Source organism: Theropithecus gelada, chromosome 19 (assembly GCF_003255815.1).
Source record: "Theropithecus gelada isolate Dixy chromosome 19, Tgel_1.0, whole genome shotgun sequence".
NCBI lineage: Eukaryota > Metazoa > Chordata > Mammalia > Primates > Cercopithecidae > Theropithecus > Theropithecus gelada.
In genome coordinates this window covers 25,883,479-25,902,491 of record NC_037687.1, presented here as the reverse complement: position 1 = coordinate 25,902,491, position 19,013 = coordinate 25,883,479, and the positions used below count along the sequence as shown (strand labels likewise).

Genomic DNA, 19,013 nt, shown 5'->3' with positions numbered 1-19,013 from the left:
CTGCCCCTGAACACCCAGAACCATTACATCTGGCTTTGGGCAGGTCTGAGATAAAAGGATCTAAAGGCATGCAGACACTGGACCCAGCCTCAAATCCAGGCAGGAGCACGAGGTCTGGCCAAGGTGGACAGGATTCTGGAGATCTCAGGAGTCCCTTGCTTTTTTTTGGAGGGTGAAAGAAGAAATCTTAAACTTAGTCAACTCTGATCACATCCCCTATCTACTCATCCAGGATCCCATGCCTCCAAGCTTATCAGGGAGTTACACTTACAGTACAATTGTTACAGTTACAGCACTGTTCCCAACTCAGCTGCCGCAGGTAAGAGAGCAGGAGGTATGAATTAAAAGTCTACAGCACCAACCTCTGTCTCTGCAGCTTTTTTGGAGTCAGAGCTGCCGTGTGTGTATGTGTGTGTGTGTGTGTGTGTGTGTTTGTGTGTGTGTAAGGGAGTGGAGGAAAGGTGGGTACTTCTGAAGACCTTTTTTTTTTTTTTTTTTTTTTTGAAGACCGAGTCACCCAAGCTGGAGTGCAGTGGTGTGATCTCGGCTCACTGCAACCTCCACCTCTCGGGTTCAAGTGATTCTCCTGCCTCAGCCTCCCGAGTAGCTGGGACTACAGACGTGTGCCACCATGTCCAGCTAATTTTTGTATTTTTAGTAGAGAGGGGTTTTCACCATGTTAGCCAGGCTGGTCTCGAACTCCTGACCGCAGGCAATCCGCCCACCTGGCCTCTCAAAGTGCTGGAATTACAGGCGTGAGCCACCGCGCCCGGCCCTGAGGATTTTTATTACTCGTGATTGGGAGTACTGTCCCTACTTAGATCTGACAGCTCCTTGTTGCTGGACTTGTAAGAGTTGTGGTCCCTGTTTTTCTGGTTTCCTGTTTCAGTCACACAGGAGAGACAGACCTTCCAGGACCCAAACGTCTGAGCCCCCAGTTGCTCTCTTCTGGACCCTCAGTATTGGCCCCCAGTCCTCTCCTCCCGCTGGGACCTCCGCGTGGGGAGAAGAGGCGGAGGAGGGAGCGGATTATCATTGAACTACATTTCCCGGAAAGCTATGGGGTTGGCAGCGCTAATCAGCTACAGAGAAAGAGGCCCCAGGACATTTTGGGAATTGTAGTCTTATGGCTAAAACGTCCACTTCGTAGCTCGACAGCCGTTTCCAAGGACCGCGGTAGGGGCGGCAGCGGCTTGGGGGGCCGGATCTAGCCCAAAGCCTGGGTCCTGGGGCAAGGAGAGGGGAGAAAGCTGAACGCTAGAGTCCGGTCCTTGACTCTGGAAGCCAGAGCAGTCAGGAGCCTTCCTCTTCGGTAGATGCAGGGAAAGTTCTAGTCCAAAAAGGCGGCAGCCTCTGTGACGTCATGGAGCGATAGGCGGGGCCTCCCTTTGTTGCAGTCCAATCAGACAGAGTTGGGTTTCTGGGTGGGGCCAAGGAACGCCCAAGGAATATGTATAAGGGAATTCGGGCCCCTACGTGAGAAGCTCGCAGCGGGTGGTTGCAGGAGTTCCCTGAGGAGAGGGGATCCTCCGTGACTCGGACCCCCATCGAAAAGCTCTCGATTTCACGCAACCAACCTTACCCTCGTCCCCAACAAAATCCTTGATTTTAGCCCTGGGAAAAATTAGCGTAGGTGGTCATGACCCCGGATTCTTCTTTAAAAGCCCTCAGAACCTGGACCGGGCTCCTCAACGAACCCCAGTGTTAGAAGCCACAAGTCAGGAATCAAGGTCGGGGAGCGGCTCTTTAGGGTGCATCACTGTTCAGGATGCACCGGGGCTCCTTTTTCTAAGCAGAAGGGTGCGCCCCGCAAATTGGGAGCCCGTTAGTTTTGGGGAAGGGTGAACAAGGGCCCCCTGGGTCTGGAGGACCGCATGGAGTCTTGCTTAAGTCTTAGTACGGACCCCAGGTTTAGGAATTCGGAATGTGTTTTGGTTTTGAAGGACTTCCGAGTTTGACAATATCGTGGTTGGGTCTGTGTTAGATGATTTATTGGTTTGGGCTTTGAATCTTCAGCTTGAGGTTCAACAGGTTTTTGGGGGCTGGGGGGGGGAGTGCCTCAGGGTTGCGCTTAAAGGTTGGAGTTCAGGATCACGTCAATCTGGGGACTTGGAAAATTCCATAGTTTGGGATTTGGGGAAGGGGCGCATGGGGTTGGGAGATTCCAGGTCCTGAGTTTGGGGACTTACGAATGCTTCCTGTTTAACGGTTTTTCTGATCTCTCAATTGGGATGCAGTGAGAACCCTAAATTTGGGGTCCCCTGGGTTGGGGCTCAGTTTCACACTTCGGAGGCATTTGATGAACGACATAGGTCCTCTTTATTTGGAGATTTCCTGAAGATCCTCTTTTCGCGGTTTGGGGACCCCATGGGTAGGGAGCCCAGTGGGATTTCTTAAGATGGATTTTGGCTTTTCTCCGTTTAGCGTTCTCCTGCTCTCGGTTTGGGGTGAGAGCAGCCTTCCTAACGGTCTTCGGGAACTGTGCGCGCCGGCTGCAATGGGGCCACAGTTTACCCTCCTGTGTGCGGCGCTGGCCGGTTGCTTGCTTCCTGCCGAGGAGTGTGTTATATGTGACCCGTCTGTCGTGCTGGCGCTAAAGTCCCTGGAGAAAGATTATCTGCCTGGCCATCTGGACGCGAAGCATCACAAAGCCCTGATGGAAAGGGTAGAGAAAGCTGTGAAGGATTTCCAGGAACTGTCGCTTAATGAGGATACCTATATGGGGGTCGTTGGTGAGGGCAGGGGGGACCACGGACCCCTGGGTCCTGGGAAAGGGAAGGAAGGAGATAAGACCTAGGGGGAGGAAGAGGCTGACAGCAAGGTCTCCGGGATTCGGGAATGGAGAAGGCTGAGATGCAGATTCTGAAGTTCCCTGGGGCTGGTACATACTGTTTTCCCTATCCTTATCCGGCGATTTTACGTAATAAAACTACAACTCCCAGAAGGCAACGGGCGACTGAGTCCTTAACCAGGCCTATCCTTGCCCAGTGGCCTCATGGGTATTGTAGTTTCTAAGATTAGGCGCGCCAATGAGACAGTAAGGCTGGAATCTGGGGTTGTATCTCCCCTGACAGACGAGGCCACACTGCAAAAGGGGTCCTGGAGTTTGCTGAAGGATCTGAAACGCATCACAGACAGTGATGTAAAAGGTAAATGCCCCAAGGGAGTAGGGGTCCAGAATCTCTCAGGGAAGCCAGCATTAGTGCTGCCTGGTCTCTTGGTCAGATACTAGGCTGTGGGGCCACACTGCCTAGGTTCAAATGCCTGCTCTGCCACTTCCTAGCTGTATGGCCTTGCGCAAAGGACTTTGAAGCTCCCTTGGCTCTAAAATGCTCCCTCAGTTGTTCAGTTTAAATGTGTATTGCTGGCTGGGCGTGGGTAGCTCATGCCTATAATCCCGGTACTTTGGGAGGCTGAGGCAGACAGATTGCTTGAGCTCAGTAGTTCAAGACCAGCCTGGCCAACATGGTGAAACCTTGTCTCTACAAAAAATACAATATATATATACACATATATATAACCTGGGCATGGTGGTGTGTGCCTGTAGTCCTAGCTACCTGGGGGGTTGAGACCGGAGGATTGCTTGAGTCCAGGAGGTTGAGGCTGCAGTGAGCCATGATTGCACCACTGCACTCCAGCCTGGGTGGCAGAGTAAGACCCTCCCCCATCCCCCAAAATATGCATGGCTTAGCCTAGCGGCTGGCATTATGTTAGACGGTCAATTTTAGTGCCCTTTCCTGAGAAGGCCAGGAAGTAGACTGCCAGCTCTGCAGGCAGAAGTAAACTTCCAGCACCTCACACGTGGGACTGGGGGTTCCTGTGTCTTCCCAGGTGATCTCTTCGTGAAGGAGCTATTTTGGATGTTGCACTTGCAAAAGGAAACCTTTGCCACCTATGTTGCTCGATTCCAAAAAGAGGGTGAGAGAAAATGGGAGTCTGTGTCCCCCAGCTCCTCTTTCCACTATCCAAGAGTCCCTGTCTCCAGCCCCTTACTTCTCCAAGCCCAGTTCCTCAGCTTCTCCAACTGCCTCCTCCTTCAGACCCAAGTCTTTTCTCCCTCAAACCCAAGAGCCCAAAGCCCAGCTCTTCCCCAAACCCCCTCTTCCATCATCTTTCATTTAGAAATCTGACTCTGTCATCTCTTTCTCTCTCTTTTTTTCTCTTTTGACACAGCTTATTGTCCCAACAAATGTGGTGAGTCCGGATTACAGAAGTTAACCCTCTATTCCTCATCCTGCCCTCTACATAGTCAGCTTCCCCACTCGCCTTTTTGGATCCTGGTAGTTTTGTCATTCTCCGCCTTGGAGAGGTTCCTGGGTCTCCAGTATTCTTTTTCCACCTTGGATTTCCTGGGGAGCAGGTCATATTCTACTTACACTCCTTCTTTTTTTTTTTTTTTTTTTTTTTTTAAAGACAGTCTCACCCTGTCGCCCAGGCTGGAGTGCAGTGGTGCGATCACGGCTCACTGCAACCTCCGCCTCCCAGGTTCAAACTATTCTCCTGCCTCAGCCTCCCTGGGTAGCTGGGATTACAGGCCACCACACCCAGCTAATTTTTGTATTTTTAGTAGAGACAGGGTTTCACCATATTGGTCAGGCTGGTCTTGAACTCCTGACCTTGTGATCTGCCCACCTCGGCCTCCCAAAGTGCTGGGATTACAGGAGTAAGCCACCACGCCCGGCCTTTGCTTACACTCTTTACTGAGCCTTGTTGGAGTCCACTTCCTACCCACCTGCGTCCTGGTCCTGTCCCTTCCTCTGACCATCTAGGAATGTCGTAGATGACCTGGCCCCACCCCTTGGCTCTGACCTCTCCTTTTAGCCATGCCCCTTAGTGGGCAAATACAAGCCTTGACTCTGCTCCTCCAGGTGTGATGTTGCAAACTCTGATCTGGTGCAAGAACTGCAAAAAGGAGGTTCACGCTTGTCGAAAGTCCTACGATTGCGGGGGTGAGAGAACTGTACTCAGCAGGAGGAATTGGTGCAGGTGGGGTGGGGCGATAGGAGAGACAGACTAGAGAGAGCTTAGACGAGGGTGTGGGGGCAGTAGACAAGAAAAGGCAGGGTTTAGGCTGGGTACAGTGGCTCATACTTATAATCCCAGCACTTTGAGAGGCTGAGACGGGAGGATCGGGAAGCCAGGAGTTTGAGGCCAGCCTGGGCAACATAGCGAGACCCCCATCTCTACAGAAAAATTTAAAAATCAGCCAGGTGTGGTGGTGTGTGCCTGTAGTCCTAGATACTTGGAAGGCTGAGGCAGGAGGATTGCCTGGACCCAGGAGTTGGAGACTGCAGTGAGCTACGATCATACCACTGCACTCCAGCCCGGGCAAAAGAGTGAGACCTTGTCAAAAAAAAAAAAAAAAAAAAAGAGGCGTGCGAGCTGGCTCACACCTGTAATCCCAGCACTTTGGGAGGCCGAGGCAGGTGAATCACGAGGTCAGGAGTTCAAGACCAACCTGGCCAAGATGGTGAAACCATCGTTTTGGTACTAAAAATACAAAAAAAGTAGTCAGACATGGTGGTGGGCACCTGTAATCCCAGCTACTCAGGAGGCTGAGGCAGAGAATTGCTTGAACTTGGGAGGTGAAGGTTGCAGTGAGCCAAGATGGTGCCACTGCACTCCAGCCTGGGTGACAGAATGAGACTTCGTCTAAAAAAAAAAAAAAAAGAGCGAGCGAGAAAGAAAAGAAGAGAAAAGACGGGGTTACAACAAATGTAAAAGGATTAGGGGAGGGTAAAGAACCCTGAAGGAGGCTGGGTGCAGTGGCTCACGCCTGTAATCCCAGCACTTTGGGAGGCTGAGGCAGACAGATCGCCTGAGGTTAGGAGTTCGAGACCAGCCTAGCCAAAATGGTGAAAACCCGTCTCTACTAAAAATACAAAACTTAGCCGGGCGTGGTGGCGTGTGCCTGTAGTCCCAGATACTCAGGAGGCTTAGGCAAGAGAATCGCTTGAACCCGGGAAGCAGAGGTTGCAGTGAGCGGAGATCAGGCCACTGTACTCCAGCCTGGGCGACAGAGCAAGATTCCATCTCAAAAACAAACAAACAAACAGAACCGTGAAAGAGTGTCCCATGGTCTTCCTCCACCCCCAGAGCGCAATGTGGAGGTTCCTCAAATGGAAGATATGATCCTGGACTGTGAGTTAAACTGGCATCAGGCTTCTGAAGGCCTCACTGATTACAGCTTTTACAGGGTGAGGGCCTCAACTTCTGTAACCCTTGAACTCCCTAGACTACAATACTTGTGTACTGGATCTGTGGGCCTGCACCCACGATTCTCATGACCCAGGCGGGTGGTCTATTAGGTGTGGTCTCTACTGACCTCTGGGGACCCCGTGCCCCGACCAGTGACACCCTGGACACCCACCTCCCACACTGAGGCCCTGTGATCTTCTCAACCCGGTACTCCCCCAACCCCTGAATTCCTCAGGCCTCAGTGACCCCTTGAGCTTGGGTCTAGGTTTGGGGGAACAATACGGAGACCTTGGTGTCCAAGGGGAAAGAGCCCACCCTGACCAAGTCCATGGTGGGTCCAGAGGATGCAGGCAGCTACCGCTGCGAGCTGGGCTCTGTGAATTCCAGCCCAGCCACGGTCATCAATTTTCGCGTCACAGGTCAGTGCCGTGGGGTTGAGAGAAGTGTAGGATTCAGGGCCCAGGAAAGGTGGGGTCCGCGGCGGGGGCGTGGCCTCGGCGATGGGGGCGTGACTTCCTGTTGGGTGTGGTTTCGGGGCAGGGGGTGTGGCTTCCCGCCGGGGGCGTGGCCTCTGACCCCGCGGACAGGCGTTCCCTTGGGTGTGTTCAGGCTTTACACTGTTGAAGGCGTGATTATCTCTGGGATGGCAGGCTACCGGGACGGGCTTGCCTTTGCCAGGGCAGGAACTCCACGCCCTGCCAGAACTGCTCTTTACACTTTCTCTAACAGTGTTACCCAAAAGGGTCGACGAGGAAAAACCGTCCCCAAATATCGTAACCCCGGGGGAGGCGACCACGGAGTCGTCCAATACCCTCCAGCCTCTGAAGCCCGAGAAAATGCTGAAAGGCCGCCTTCTGGGGCTGCTGATCTGGGGCTCCCTAGCACTGATAACCGGCATTACCTTTGCGTGAGCAACCCGTTGAAGAAGGCTGGCTAGGCTTGGAGTAAGGGGCGGGGCTTCCAGGAACCCAACGCAGAAGCTGGGCTGGGGGCTACTGAGGACTGAGAGCAGGACTTTCCTGGGGATGGAGTGCGGAGGGCTTGCATAGGAGGACTTCGAAGGGCGAGGCTTAGATAATTGCTAGAATAAAGTCACACAGGGGGTGGTTGGGAGGGGTGTCCCCCACACAATTACTACCCAACCCGGTTCCATGATCTGCACCCCACTCCCACCCCTAGGATATTTTGTCGAAGGAAGGTGATCGATTTCATCAAGTCCTCACTGTTTGGCCTTGGCAGTGGAGTGGTCGAGCAACCCCAGGTCCCAAAAGAAAAAGACACAGATTCGAGGCACCAATAAAGATCTATCTTGTTGTCAAAGCATCTGACTCACTCCCCTGGACGGGGCTGATCCTAGCCTTTGGTTCCCCGAGAGCAGAGGTCTGGGGATGGGCTCCGGCCTGAGGGAAGAAGGGCGGGAAACCAGGACCCTTGGGTCGTGGAGGGGGCCATCTGGCTGCGGCGTAATTCCAGAATCAAGGAATGGGGCAGGGCCAACCCTCCCCAGATCTCCTCCCCCAGGCCTGGTCTCCTCACAGGACGCCCCCTCCCCGCTCTTCCTGCCGGGTTTCCTCTTGCCTTTTCCTGTCCCCCACCCAGTGCTGGGAGCCGTGGCAGAGGCAAGAGCAGTGGAACTGACCCAGGCCAGTGGAGCCAGGGCCTCCGGGTGTGCCGGACCCGAAGCAGGGTAAGAGCCAGGGACCCAGCGGCCCAAACCCTCCTCCCTGGGACCCAAGACTCAGTCCCCCAGCCATCTTCCATCCCAGGACCCAGGAATCCAGGGTACCATCCCTCTGCTCCCTCTGGGCTCGCAAGTCTGAGCCCCAGCCCCCTCCTCCCTCTGACTCGGAGTCCAGGTTCCCTCCACCCCATTCCCACTAGAGTGCCTTAGGAGTTGAGGCCTTCCTCGCCTTCCCTTAGGGCCATGCTATCTGGTGAACGGAAGGAGGGCGGAAGCCCCCGCTTCGGGAAGCTTCATCTCCCCGTGGGCCTGTGGATCAATTCCCCCAGGAAGCAGCTGGCGAAGCTGGGGCGGCGCTGGCCCAGCGCAGCCTCTGTCAAGTGAGTGCCATCTCTGCAGGACTCCTGCCCCTGCACACCTGCCTCCCATCTGTCCCTGTTCACAGCCCAGTCCCTGCAAAGGGTTGGCTCCGGTCCTCATCCTGAATTGGGCAAGCGAGCTTGTGGGCAGGGCGAGACGGTGGGGCGCAGCGATACCAGGGCGCTGTGGGAGTAAGAGCTAGGCCAGGCAGGAGGTGGAGTGAGGCCAGATCGGCACCGGGATGAGGACAGAAAGAGCAGGGGGATTGATTCACCTTCCTTCCTCCCCTCTCTGCTCACCTCTTGGAATTTCCTTCTGTGGGACTTGCCTTTATTTATTTATTTATTTATTTATTTATTTATTTTCTCTCTCTTTGCCTCGCGTCTCTGTGCCAACCCTCACCCCCGCCCCGTCCATCCACCCTGGATCCCTGTCCTCTCTCTGGGTCTCTGCTCACTTCCCTCCTAATCTGTCCTCCACCCCCGTCTTGGCGTGTTGTTCGGGTCTCTCTCCCGCGACTCTGTTCCCCGGCGGACTCCCAGGTCTTCTTCGTCGGACACGGGGAGCCGTAGCAGCGAGCCGCTACCTCCGCCCCCGCCGCACGTGGAGCTGCGGCGAGTGGGCGCTGTCAAGGCGGCCGGGGGAGCCTCCGGTAGTCGCGCCAAGCGCATCTCCCAGCTCTTCCGGGGCTCGGGGACTGGGACCTCGGGGTCCGGCGGCGCGGGAGGCCCTGGGACCCCGGGGGGTGCGCAGCGCTGGGCCAGCGAGAAGAAGCTGCCGGAGCTGGCGGCGGGCGTGGCCCCCGAGCCCCCGCTGGCCACCCGCGCCTCGGCGTCCCCGGGGGTCCTCAAGATCTTCGGCGCCGGACTGGCATCGGGCGCCAACTACAAGAGCGTGCTGGCCACGGCGCGCTCCACGGCGCGCGAGCTCGTGGCCGAGGCTCTAGAGCGCTACGGCCTGGCCGGCAGCCCCGGTGGCGGCCCGGGCGAGAGCAGCTGCGTGGACGCCTTCGCTCTGTGCGACGCACTGGGCCGGCCCGCGGCGGCGGGCGTGGGAAGCGGCGAGTGGCGGGCGGAGCACCTGCGCGTGCTGGGCGACTCAGAGCGCCCGCTGCTGGTGCAGGAGCTGTGGCGGGCGCGGCCCGGCTGGGCGCGGCGCTTCGAGCTGCGCGGCCGCGAGGAGGCACGGCGCTTGGAGCAGGAGGCCTTCGGGGCTGCAGACGGCGAAGGTGAGCTGCGGGCGGGGCTCTGGGGCTGGCACTCGGGGCCAGAGAGGCGGGGTCCGTGGGGCGGGGCCTGGGCGGGGCTTGTGGGACCCGCGGGCTGGCTGGGGGCGGGGCCCGCGGGAGGGGACTGGACGGTACGTGTAGGACTCTAGCAGGTGGAAGGCAGAGCTAGAGCAGGGCCGGGGGCGGCCAGATTGGCGGGCCTGAGAGTTGGGTGGGGCTTGTTGATTGAGCAGGAGTTTTACGGGGGCCGAGGCTGGGGCTTAGGCGGGGCGGGGGCTGGTTGCTGGTGGTGGCTTGGAGTGGCCTGAAGTGGTTCCGAATTGGGGTTAGGGCCTTCTGCAGGTATTTCAGACTGCCTTGGAGGAGGTGGGGTGTGTAGCGGGGTCTGCGGAGTAGTAGATCCTGAGGAGCGTTTGTGGAATGGGCAGGAGTCCGCAGGGACCTGAGGGATTCGCCCTGTGTGGTAGGTTAGGGGACACTAACAATTTGCTGACCTTTGAAAGTTTCTTTCTCTACCCAATCCCCACTTTCTGGTAGGGTTTCTGCGAGGTCTGTTAGGTGTACATCCTGCAGCTTAGTGGCTTAAAATGTATTCTTCTTCGATGTGGTTTCTTGGGGCCAATTGGGAGAAAGTGAAATCAATAGGGCAACTGTTTTGATACTGAATATTGACAAGGGTCTTTTTGAATTAAAGAACTAGTCCTGGCCGGGCGTGGTGGCTCACGCCTGTAATCCTAGCACTTTGAGAGGCTGAGGCGGGCGGGATCACTTGAGGTCAGGAGTTCGAGACCAGCCCGGCCAACATGGTGAAACCCTGTCTCTTCTAAAAATACAAAACTTAGCCAAGCGTGGTGGCGCATGCCTGTAATCCCAGCTACTCGGGAGGCTGAGACATGAGAATCATTTGAACCCGGGAGGCAGAGGCTGCAGTGAGCCGAGATCGCCCCACTGTACAACAGCCTGGAGGACAGAGCGAGACTTCCTCAAAAAGACAAAAAACGAAAAACAAAAAAAACTGTCCTCCAGAAAAAGAAAAAGGAGTTGGAGAGACCTAGGAGCCGGAGGAGTAAGCCCGAACAATGTACTCGGGAGCGATGCAGAGCAGATGGGCGGGGCCTGTGGTGGGGCGGGGCTTGTGGAAAAGCGTGGCCTGGCGCACAAAGTGTTGGGTCGCGCGCGGAGTGGTGGCATGTAGTGCGCATGGGTCTCTGTGGTAGGAGGCAGCTCTGCCAAGTAGGTTGAGGTGGTTATTGAGCAGGGCCTATGTGGGTGGAGCATAGAAGGGGCGACACCTACGTGAGTGAATACAGGTTCCTAGATCAGGCCTGCTGGGGCTAAGATGGGCGGAGCCTCTGAGGGGCAGGCCTTGGATAAGACGGCCTTAGGCTGGGTTGACTGCCAAGTGGGATCAGATGGGAAAGGAAAGGGCTGGAGGAAGATGTCATTGTAGAGGCGAAGGAAGGCCTTGACCTCAGAGAAGGCCAGGCCTGGAACAGAAGGTAGAGTCAATGGTGAAATAGCTGGTGCTGGACCGCGCCTGGCAGGGGTGGGGCCTGGCGCACTGAGAGCATGAGTCTGCTCAGGGAGCCTTCTAAACGCTTTTCTGTATCTGAGCCTCCCTTTGGGAGATAGAATGTTATCGCAATTAAACGGATGGGCTTGGAACTGGGGTTTGGATTCCAACCCATTCTGTGACAGTTAATCTCAGTAAAATTCTAGGTGAGGATTCAATGGGATAATATATTCAATGTATATAAAGGGCCTAGCACAGAGCTTGGTACAGAGTAGGTGCTTAATAAAGAATGATGATAATAATCATTGTCTCCACCCCCCCCACGGACAAAATATCCATTGAGCACCTGGTGTAGGCCACACATTTTCCTTTTTTTTTTTGAGATGGAGTCTTGCTGTGTTGCCCAGGCTGGAGTGCAGTGGCACGATCATGGCTCACTGCGACCTCCACCTCCCGGTTCAAGCGATTCTCCTGCCTCAGCCTCCCGAATAGCTGGGATGACAGGCGCCCACTACCACGCCTGGCTAATTTTTTGTATTTTGAGATGGGGTTTTGCCATGTTGGCCAGGCTGGTCTTGAACTCCTGACCTCAAGTGATCCACCCACCTCAGCCTGCCAAAGTGCTGGGATTACAAGCATGAGTCACCGTGCCCGGCCTGGCCACACAGTTTTCAGGGCACTGGGGAATACAGTGGAGACATTAACAGATGAGGTTTCCACCATCCCATATCTCACAAGCCTAGTGGGAAACACATTAGTCCATTCATTCAGCTCATTTCCACTCGGTGCCTACTGTGTGCCAGGGTTCTTGCTGGGTCCAGAAAAAGCCCAGAGTACCCGGTGGTGCAGTCACCTGCTTCAACTTGGACTGTCAGGGACAGGTGTTTAGGAAGAGGTGGTTTCAATCTCCTGGAGGGCAGGGTCTTTTCTGTTACCCAGAGACTTGACAGTCCTAAGCATGTAGTAGGTACTCAGTAAATACTTGTTAAAAGAACAAATGGGCTGGGTGCTGTGGCTCATGCCTGTAATCCCAGCACTTTGGGAGGCCGAGACGGGCAGATCACAAGGTCAGGAGTTCAAGACCAGCCAGTTTGAGACCAGCCTGGCCAACATGGTGAAACCCCATCTATACTAAAAATACAAAAATTAACCGGGTGTTGTGATGCGTGCCTGTAATCCCAGCTACTCGGGAGGCTGAGGCAGGAGAATTGCTTGAACCTGGGAGGCAGAGGTTACAGTCAGCTGAGATCGTGCCACTGCACTCCAGCCTGGGTGACAGAGCGAGACTCCGTATAGAAAAAAAAAAAGAACAAATGATTCAATGGAAAAGAATGAATGAAATTCCTGAGCTGAAAACTGCAAGATGGGTATTAATCAGGAGAGAAAGGTGTTCCAGGCACAGGGAACAGAATACCCAAAAGCCTAAATCCTAAATGTGGGAAGCAGCGTCACCTCTCTGTAACCAGTTATTTGTCTCATAATCTGCAACTCTGTGTCTGTCCCTGTCTTTCCTGGCTCAGCCTCACTGTTCTCCATCTCTCGGCAGGCACGGGCGCCCCTTCGTGGCGGCCACAGAAGAACCGCTCCCGGGCGGCGTCGGGCGGGGCGGCGCTGGCCAGTCCTGGCCAGGTGACGGGATCAGGGGCCCCAACTGGGTCTGGAGGCAAGGAGCGCTCGGAAAACTTGTCCTTGCGGCGCAGCGTGTCGGAGCTTAGCCTTCAGGGGCGGCGGCGGCGGCAGCAGGAGCGGAGACAGCAGGCACTTAGCATGGCCCCAGGGGCAGCCGACGCCCAAATCGGACCTGCAGACCCCGGGGACTTCGATCAGTTGACTCAATGCCTCATCCAGGCCCCCAGCAACCACCCCTACTTCCTGCTGCTCCAGGGCTACCAGGACGCCCAGGTAAGCGCCACCCCAGCCCCGCACGCCCAGAGCCCTATACCCCACCTGTTGGTGGGTGAGCAACAGAACTACAACTCCTAGAATGCCCAGGGGCGCGCTAGCCTCTGGTACTCTAGAGGGGCGTGGTCACTCAAGGTTCCAGAGTAGAGATTCACAGGTGAGATTTACAGGAGATGGAGAGTAGATGATGGAGAAAGAGTCCATTGGAGTAAGCAATAGGAAAGAGTTCACTTTATTCAAAGTTGGAGGAAAGCATTGTCTTCATTAAGGAGATTCCATTGTAGAAAGAAGATCCCCGCTGGGTGTGCGGTTTACTCCCATAATCCCAGCACTTTGGGAGGCCAAGGTGGAAGAATTGCTTGAGGCCAGAAGTTTGAGACCAACCTGGACAACATAGTGAGATCCTGTCTCTACCAAAAATTAGGCCTGGCGCAGTGGCTCAGGCCTGTAATCCCAGCACTTTGGGAGGCCTTGGCGGGTGGATCACCTGAGGTCAGGAGTTCGAGACCAGCCTGACCAACATGGAGAAATCCCGTCTTTACTAAAAATACAAAATTAGCCGGGTGTGCTGGCGTGTGCCTATAATACCAGCTACTCAGGAGGCTGAGGCAGGAGAATCGTTTGAACCCGGGAGGCAGAGGTTGCGGTGAGCCCAGATTGTGCCACTGCACCCCAGCCAGGGTGACAGAGCAAGACTCCATCTCAAAAAAAAAAAAAAAAAAAAAAAGCCAGGCATGATGGTATGCGCTTGTGGTCCCAGCTACTCAGGAGGCTGAGGCAGGAGGATCTCTTGAGCTCAGGAAGTCGAGGCTTCATTGAGCTATGATGGTACCACTGTACCATCACCAGCCTGGGCTACACACAAAGGATCTCAAAAAAAAAAAAAAAAAAAAAAAAAAAACAGGGCAGGGGGGGGAGGGTTGTGGGGGCCCCCCACCGCCCGAGGCGGANCCAGGAAAGACAGGGACAGACACAGAGTTGCAGATTATGAGACAAATAACTGGTTACAGAGAGGTGACGCTGCTTCCCACATTTAGGATTTAGGCTTTTGGGTATTCTGTTCCCTGTGCCTGGAACACCTTTCTCTCCTGATTAATACCCATCTTGCAGTTTTCAGCTCAGGAATTTCATTCATTCTTTTCCATTGAATCATTTGTTCTTTTTTTTGAGACGGAGTCTCGCTCTGTCGCCCAGGCTGGAGTGCAGTGGCCCGATCTCGGCTCACTGCAAGCTCCGCCTCCCGGGTTCATGCCATTCTCCTGCCTCAGCCTCCTGAGTAGCTGGGACTACAGGCGCCCGCCACCGCGCCGGGCTAATTTTTTGTATTTTTAGTAGAGACGGGGTTTCACCATGGTCTCGATCTCCTGACCTTGTGATCCGCCCGCCTCGGCCTCCCAAAGTGCTGGGATTACAGGCGTGAGCCACCGCGCCCGGCCATAAAATTTTTTTTAAATAAAAATTTTTTTTAAAAGAAAGAAGATCCCCTTGGAAATATCTATTTCTTGAATCTGTTTCTTGAGAGGGAGTAACAGGGGAGTCCACCTTCTAGGGCAGGGAAGTCATTTGGTGCCTGGGATCATGTTCTGGATAAGCCTGTGTTTTCTTGGTAGGAGTGCACTGACCCCCCCCCCCCTTTTTTTTTTTTTTTTTTTTGAGATGGATTCTCTGTCACCCAGGCCGGACTGCAGTGGCGTGATCTTGGCTCACTACAACCTCCGTCTCCCAGGTTCAAGCAATTCTCCTGCCTCAGCCTCCTGAGTAGGTGGGATTATAGGCACCTGCCATGATGCCTAGCTAAATTTTGCATTTGTAGTAGAGACAGGGTGTCGCCATGTTGGTCGGGCTGGTCTCTGAACCCCTGACCTCAAGTGATCCACCTGCCTCGGCTTCCCAAAGTGCTGGGATTACAGGCGTGAGCCACCGTGCCCAGCCAGCACTGACCCATTTTTAGAAGGTGATGCTTTACATTGGAACAATTTGACCACTATGGATGGAGGCAGGTGGTATTGATCCTTCTATCTATTTTACATAGCTGGGTACCAATAGAACTTGATTGGTACAAAAGAGGAAGACAGGATTGGTGATTGAGGATCAGTGGGAAGTTACTGCATTAATAGAAATGGAATGTGTTGTCTGGGCACAGTGGCTCACTCCTGTAATCCCAGCACTTTGGGAAGCCGAAGCAGGAGGACCACTCGAGCCCAGAAGTTTGGGACCAGCCTGGGCAACAGTGAAATCTCGTCTCTACAATAAAGGACAAAAAGTTACCCAGGTGTAGTGGCACCTATCTGTAGTCTCAGCTACTCAGGAGGCTGAGGCAGGAGGATCCCCTGAGCCCAGGGAGGTCTAGGCTGCAGCAAACTGTTATCACACCACTGCACTCCAGCAGGGAGAGTGAGTAATGTGTTATTTATATATATTCATTTCACAGAAATATTCATTTATGTGCAGTGATGGGGGAATTATCCTTATGGTGTGGCCAACCAATGGTTAATAATGGTACAGCCAAGCTAAACAAGTATAGCTGGGACCAATGGCAAAACCTTGTCTCTATAGAAAATGAAAAACAAAAAGAAGGTGGTATAGCTTATTCGACAGTTCCATTTTTACGGTCACAGAAAGATCCAACTGGGTTAGGCAGCATGACTGTGTATATGGGTGAGAGGTAAGACTCTCTTCAGGAAAGAGATTGCATGGAGAAATTCATTCCTCCTTGTGGGGGCAAGGAGATGGGGAGAGCTCACTGTAGTAAAAGGATTGTATATACTGTAACAGCTATTCCTCTGGACAAGGCTGGAGAACACAAGGGTCTCTTTTGGGAAGGTGGTCAAATTGGAAGGACGTATTCTTCCAGGTGGCAGTTCAAAGTAAGCCTGGGCAACATAGTGAGATCTCGTCTGCATAAAAAATGAAAAACAGGCCGGGCGGTGGCTCACGCCTGTAATCCCAGCATTTTGTGAGGCTGAGGCGGGCAGATCATGAGGTCAGGAGATCGAGACCATTCTGGCTAACATGGTGAAAACCCATCTCTACTAAAAATACAAAAATTAGCTGGGCGTGGTGGCAGGCACCTGTAGTCCCAGCTACTCAGGAGGCTGAGGCAGGAGAATGGTGTGAACCTGGGAGGCGGAGCTTGCAGTGAGCCGAGATTGCTCCACTGTACTCCAGCCTGGGCGACAGAGTGAGACTCCATCTCAAAAAAAAAAAACCAAAAAACAAAAAACAAAAATTAGCCAGGCGTGGTGGTGTATGCCTGTAATTCTAGCTACTCGAGAGGCTGAGGTAGGAGGATCACTTGAGTCCAGGAGGTGAAGGCTGCAGTGAACCAAGATAATGCCACTGCACTCCAGCCTGGATGATAGAGTGAGAGACCCTGTCTCAAAAAAAAAAGAAAAAAGGAAAAGAAAAAAAAAGGTCTCATTGGAATTGTTCACTCCTTGGCGGCAGGAATAGCAGGTGAATCTATTGTAGGAATTCATCTGGGTTTGTCGATTCATGGAGTGGCTGTGATGTGAGAGTTCACTGTAGTTCCTGGGCGAGGGAGCGGAGAGCCCACTGTAGAAAGGGGGCTTATTATTTTGGGTCTCCCATTCCTTCAGACAGGAATGAGGAACAGGAGATTCCACCCTCAGAAGTGGTAAGACTGGAAAGGCCCATTTTTCTACAAGGACAGATGAGCAAATCTTTAGGAGGTAGGAGTCTTTTGGAAACATCCATTCATGGGGCAGGGGTAATGGCAGAATTGAGTGTACAAGGGGGATCTATGCATATCAAGATGCCTGTTGTCTCAGACGTGGTTGGTGAACGGAAGGCAGACACATTGAGTGGTTCTATATTTATGGAAGGGAGATGAGAGTCCATTTTTTAGGACGAGGTCTTCTGGAATGCCTGTCTTCATTTGGTAAATGAGATGGAACACTCTGGTAAGAAGAGGTTGTCCGTGAAGACATTTATCTATACGTGGAGTTACCAGAAGAGCCCACTATATGGAGATCTTTTTGGAGATGCCCTTTTTGGGGATTGGAATATTGAGAACATCCACTGATGGAAGGGGGACTATCTCTTTGAAATCCTCCATCAGGGGACTGGGAGTAATAGGTGAGTCCATTGTAGGAGGATGTCTCTTTGGAAGTGAGGTCATCATGGTGTGGGAAATGAGTAAGTCCACTGTAGAAAGGGGATCTCCTTAGACGTGCGTACTCAGGGGGAGAAGAAATTGGAGGAAACGTTCCAAGAGAACCTCTCTCTCTCTCTCTCTTTTTGAGACAGAATTTCACTCTTTTTGCCCAGGCTAGAGTGTAATGGCATGATCTCGGCTCACTGCAACCTCCACCTCCCAGGTTCAAGTGATTCTCCTGCCTCAGCCTCCCAAGTAGCTGGGATTACAGGCATGAGCCACCTCGCCTGGCTAATTTTTTATTTTTAGTAGAGACAGGGTTTCTCCATGTTGGTCAGGCTGGTCTCGAACTCCCTACCTCAGGTGATCCGCCTGCCTTGGCCTCCACTGCGCCTAGCCTCTTTTTTTTGAGTCTCACTCTGTTGCCCAGAGTGCAGTAGCGTGATCTTGGCTCATTGCAACCTCCACCTCCTGGGTTCAAGCGATTCTTGTGCCTCAGCCTCCCAAGTAGCTGGGACTACAGTCATGCACCACCATGCCTAATTTTTGTATTTTTAGTAGAGACGGGTTTCATCATGTCTGGTCTTGAACTCTTGACCTCAGGTGATTCACCTGCCTCCGCCTCTCAAAGTACCGGGATTACAGGCATCAGCCACTATGCCCGGTCCAAGGGAATCTCTTTACAAGTACCCATTCATTGCTTTAGGAATATTGAGAGAAACTATTATTGGAAGGGGAAATATATCTGGAAGCCTTTATCATGGTGGGGTGGGGGTGAAATAATGGACAGGTGGGACCAGGGATGGGGAAAAGGAGATTTCCTTGGAAAGGTCCATTCTTTGAGGGTGAGTGTAGTTGGACAGTTCATTTTAGAAATGCGGATCTCCTTGGACACATCTAATGCTTGAGGGAAAGAAATGGTAGAGCCCACGTTAAGAAATGGGTCTCTGACCAGGCGCGGTGGCTCACGCCTGTAGTCGCAGCACTTTAGGAGGCCGAGGCGGGCGGATCACAAGGTCAAGCGATCGAGACCATCCTGGCCAACATGGTGAAACCCTGTCCCTACTAAAAATACAAAAATCAGCTGGGCGTGGTGGTGTGTACCTGTAGTCTCAACTATTCGGGAGGCTGAGGCAGGAGAATCGCTTGAACCTGGGAGGCGGAGGTTGGAGTGAGCTGAGATGGTGCCACGGCACTCCAGCCTGGCAACAGAGCCAGACTCTGTCTCAAAAAAAAAAAAAAAAAGTCCGGACGCGGTGGCTCAAGCCTGTAATCCCAGCACTTTGGGAGGCCGAGGCGAGCGGATCATGAGGTCAGGAGATGGAGACCATCCTGGCGAACACGGTGAAACCCCGTCTCTACTAAAAATACAAAAAAATTAGCCGGGCGAGGTGGCGGGCGCCTGTAGTCCCAGCTACTTGGGAGGCTGAGGCAGGAGAATGGCGTGAACCCGGGAGGCGGCGGAGCTTGCAGTGAGCGGAGATCACGCCACTGCACTCCAGCCTGGGCGACAGAGTGAGACTCCGTCTCAAAAAAAAAAAAAAAAAAGGAGGGGTCTCCTTGTACATAGCCGGTCTTTGGGATGGGTGTTATGGGACCATCCACCACACAAAGTGCCTAGAAGAGTCCACTCAGTGGCGGTGGGGGTGCTTAGACAGTCCTGTGAGATCCCAGATCTCCTTGCAGTGTTCATTCAAAGTCGGTGGGGGGCTGGGCGCAGTGGCTCAGCCTGTAATCCCAGCACTTTGGAAGGCTCAGGTAGCTGGATCACCTGAGATCAGGAGTTCCAGACCAGCCTGGCCAACATGGTGAAACCCTTTCTCTACTAAAAATACAAAAATTAGCCGGGTGTGGTGTCGGGTGCCTGTAATCCCAGCTACTCAAGAGACTGAGGCAGGAGAATTGCTTGAACTCAGGAGGCAGAGGTTGCAGTAAGCCGAGATCGTGCCACTGCACTCCAGCCTGGAGGACAGAGCGAGACTCTATCTCAAAAAAAAAAAAAAAAAAAAAAAAA

At 53.6% G+C, this 19,013-nt stretch overlaps 2 protein-coding genes across 7 annotated transcripts in view; both read left to right on the top strand.

Annotated features, from left to right (window-relative positions):
- The first annotated feature begins 1,443 nt into the window (after positions 1–1,443).
- IZUMO1 (izumo sperm-egg fusion 1) lies at positions 1,444–7,518 on the top strand. 5 transcript variants are annotated; one of them, XM_025368222.1, is made up of 10 exons: positions 1,446–1,934; positions 2,425–2,732; positions 3,075–3,149; positions 3,832–3,918; positions 4,174–4,194; positions 4,869–4,949; positions 6,097–6,197; positions 6,464–6,617; positions 6,928–7,105; positions 7,378–7,515. In XM_025368222.1, the coding sequence occupies exons 2-10, from the start codon at positions 2,498–2,500 to the stop codon at positions 7,496–7,498; spliced, it is 1,053 nt and encodes a 350-aa protein (XP_025224007.1). In that variant the 5' UTR covers positions 1,446–1,934; positions 2,425–2,497; the 3' UTR covers positions 7,499–7,515. The 5 variants fall into 5 exon arrangements, with proteins under 5 accessions (XP_025224008.1, XP_025224007.1, XP_025224009.1 ...); XM_025368223.1 differs by having other exon boundaries at positions 1,444–2,877; positions 7,378–7,518; XM_025368224.1 differs by lacking the exon at positions 2,425–2,732 and having other exon boundaries at positions 1,446–1,629; positions 7,378–7,518.
- Positions 7,519–7,692: 174 nt separating this feature from the next.
- Positions 7,693–19,013, top strand: part of RASIP1 (Ras interacting protein 1) — a 21,152-nt gene continuing 9,831 nt past the window's right edge. For both annotated transcript variants that reach the window (XM_025367663.1, XM_025367662.1), the window contains exons 1-4: positions 7,693–7,885; positions 8,119–8,259; positions 8,782–9,467; positions 12,527–12,882. In XM_025367663.1, coding sequence (XP_025223448.1) covers positions 8,123–8,259; positions 8,782–9,467; positions 12,527–12,882 — 1,179 coding nt within the window. In that variant the 5' untranslated portion in view covers positions 7,693–7,885; positions 8,119–8,122. The remainder of the gene's footprint in view (positions 7,886–8,118; positions 8,260–8,781; positions 9,468–12,526; positions 12,883–19,013) is intronic.

What these genes read in the sequence shown, in the direction of transcription:
- IZUMO1 (XM_025368220.1), top strand. Translation starts at nt 2,399, where the DNA reads ATGGATTTTGGCTTTTCTCCGTTTAGCGTTCTCCTGCTCTCGGTTTGG. An exon ending in TTATTGTCCCAACAAATGTG is followed by an intron (nt 4,195 to 4,868) that starts GTGAGTCCGGAT and finishes CTGCTCCTCCAG; the next exon opens with GTGTGATGTTGCAAACTCTG. An exon ending in CATCAATTTTCGCGTCACAG is followed by an intron (nt 6,618 to 6,927) that starts GTCAGTGCCGTG and finishes TTTCTCTAACAG; the next exon opens with TGTTACCCAAAAGGGTCGAC.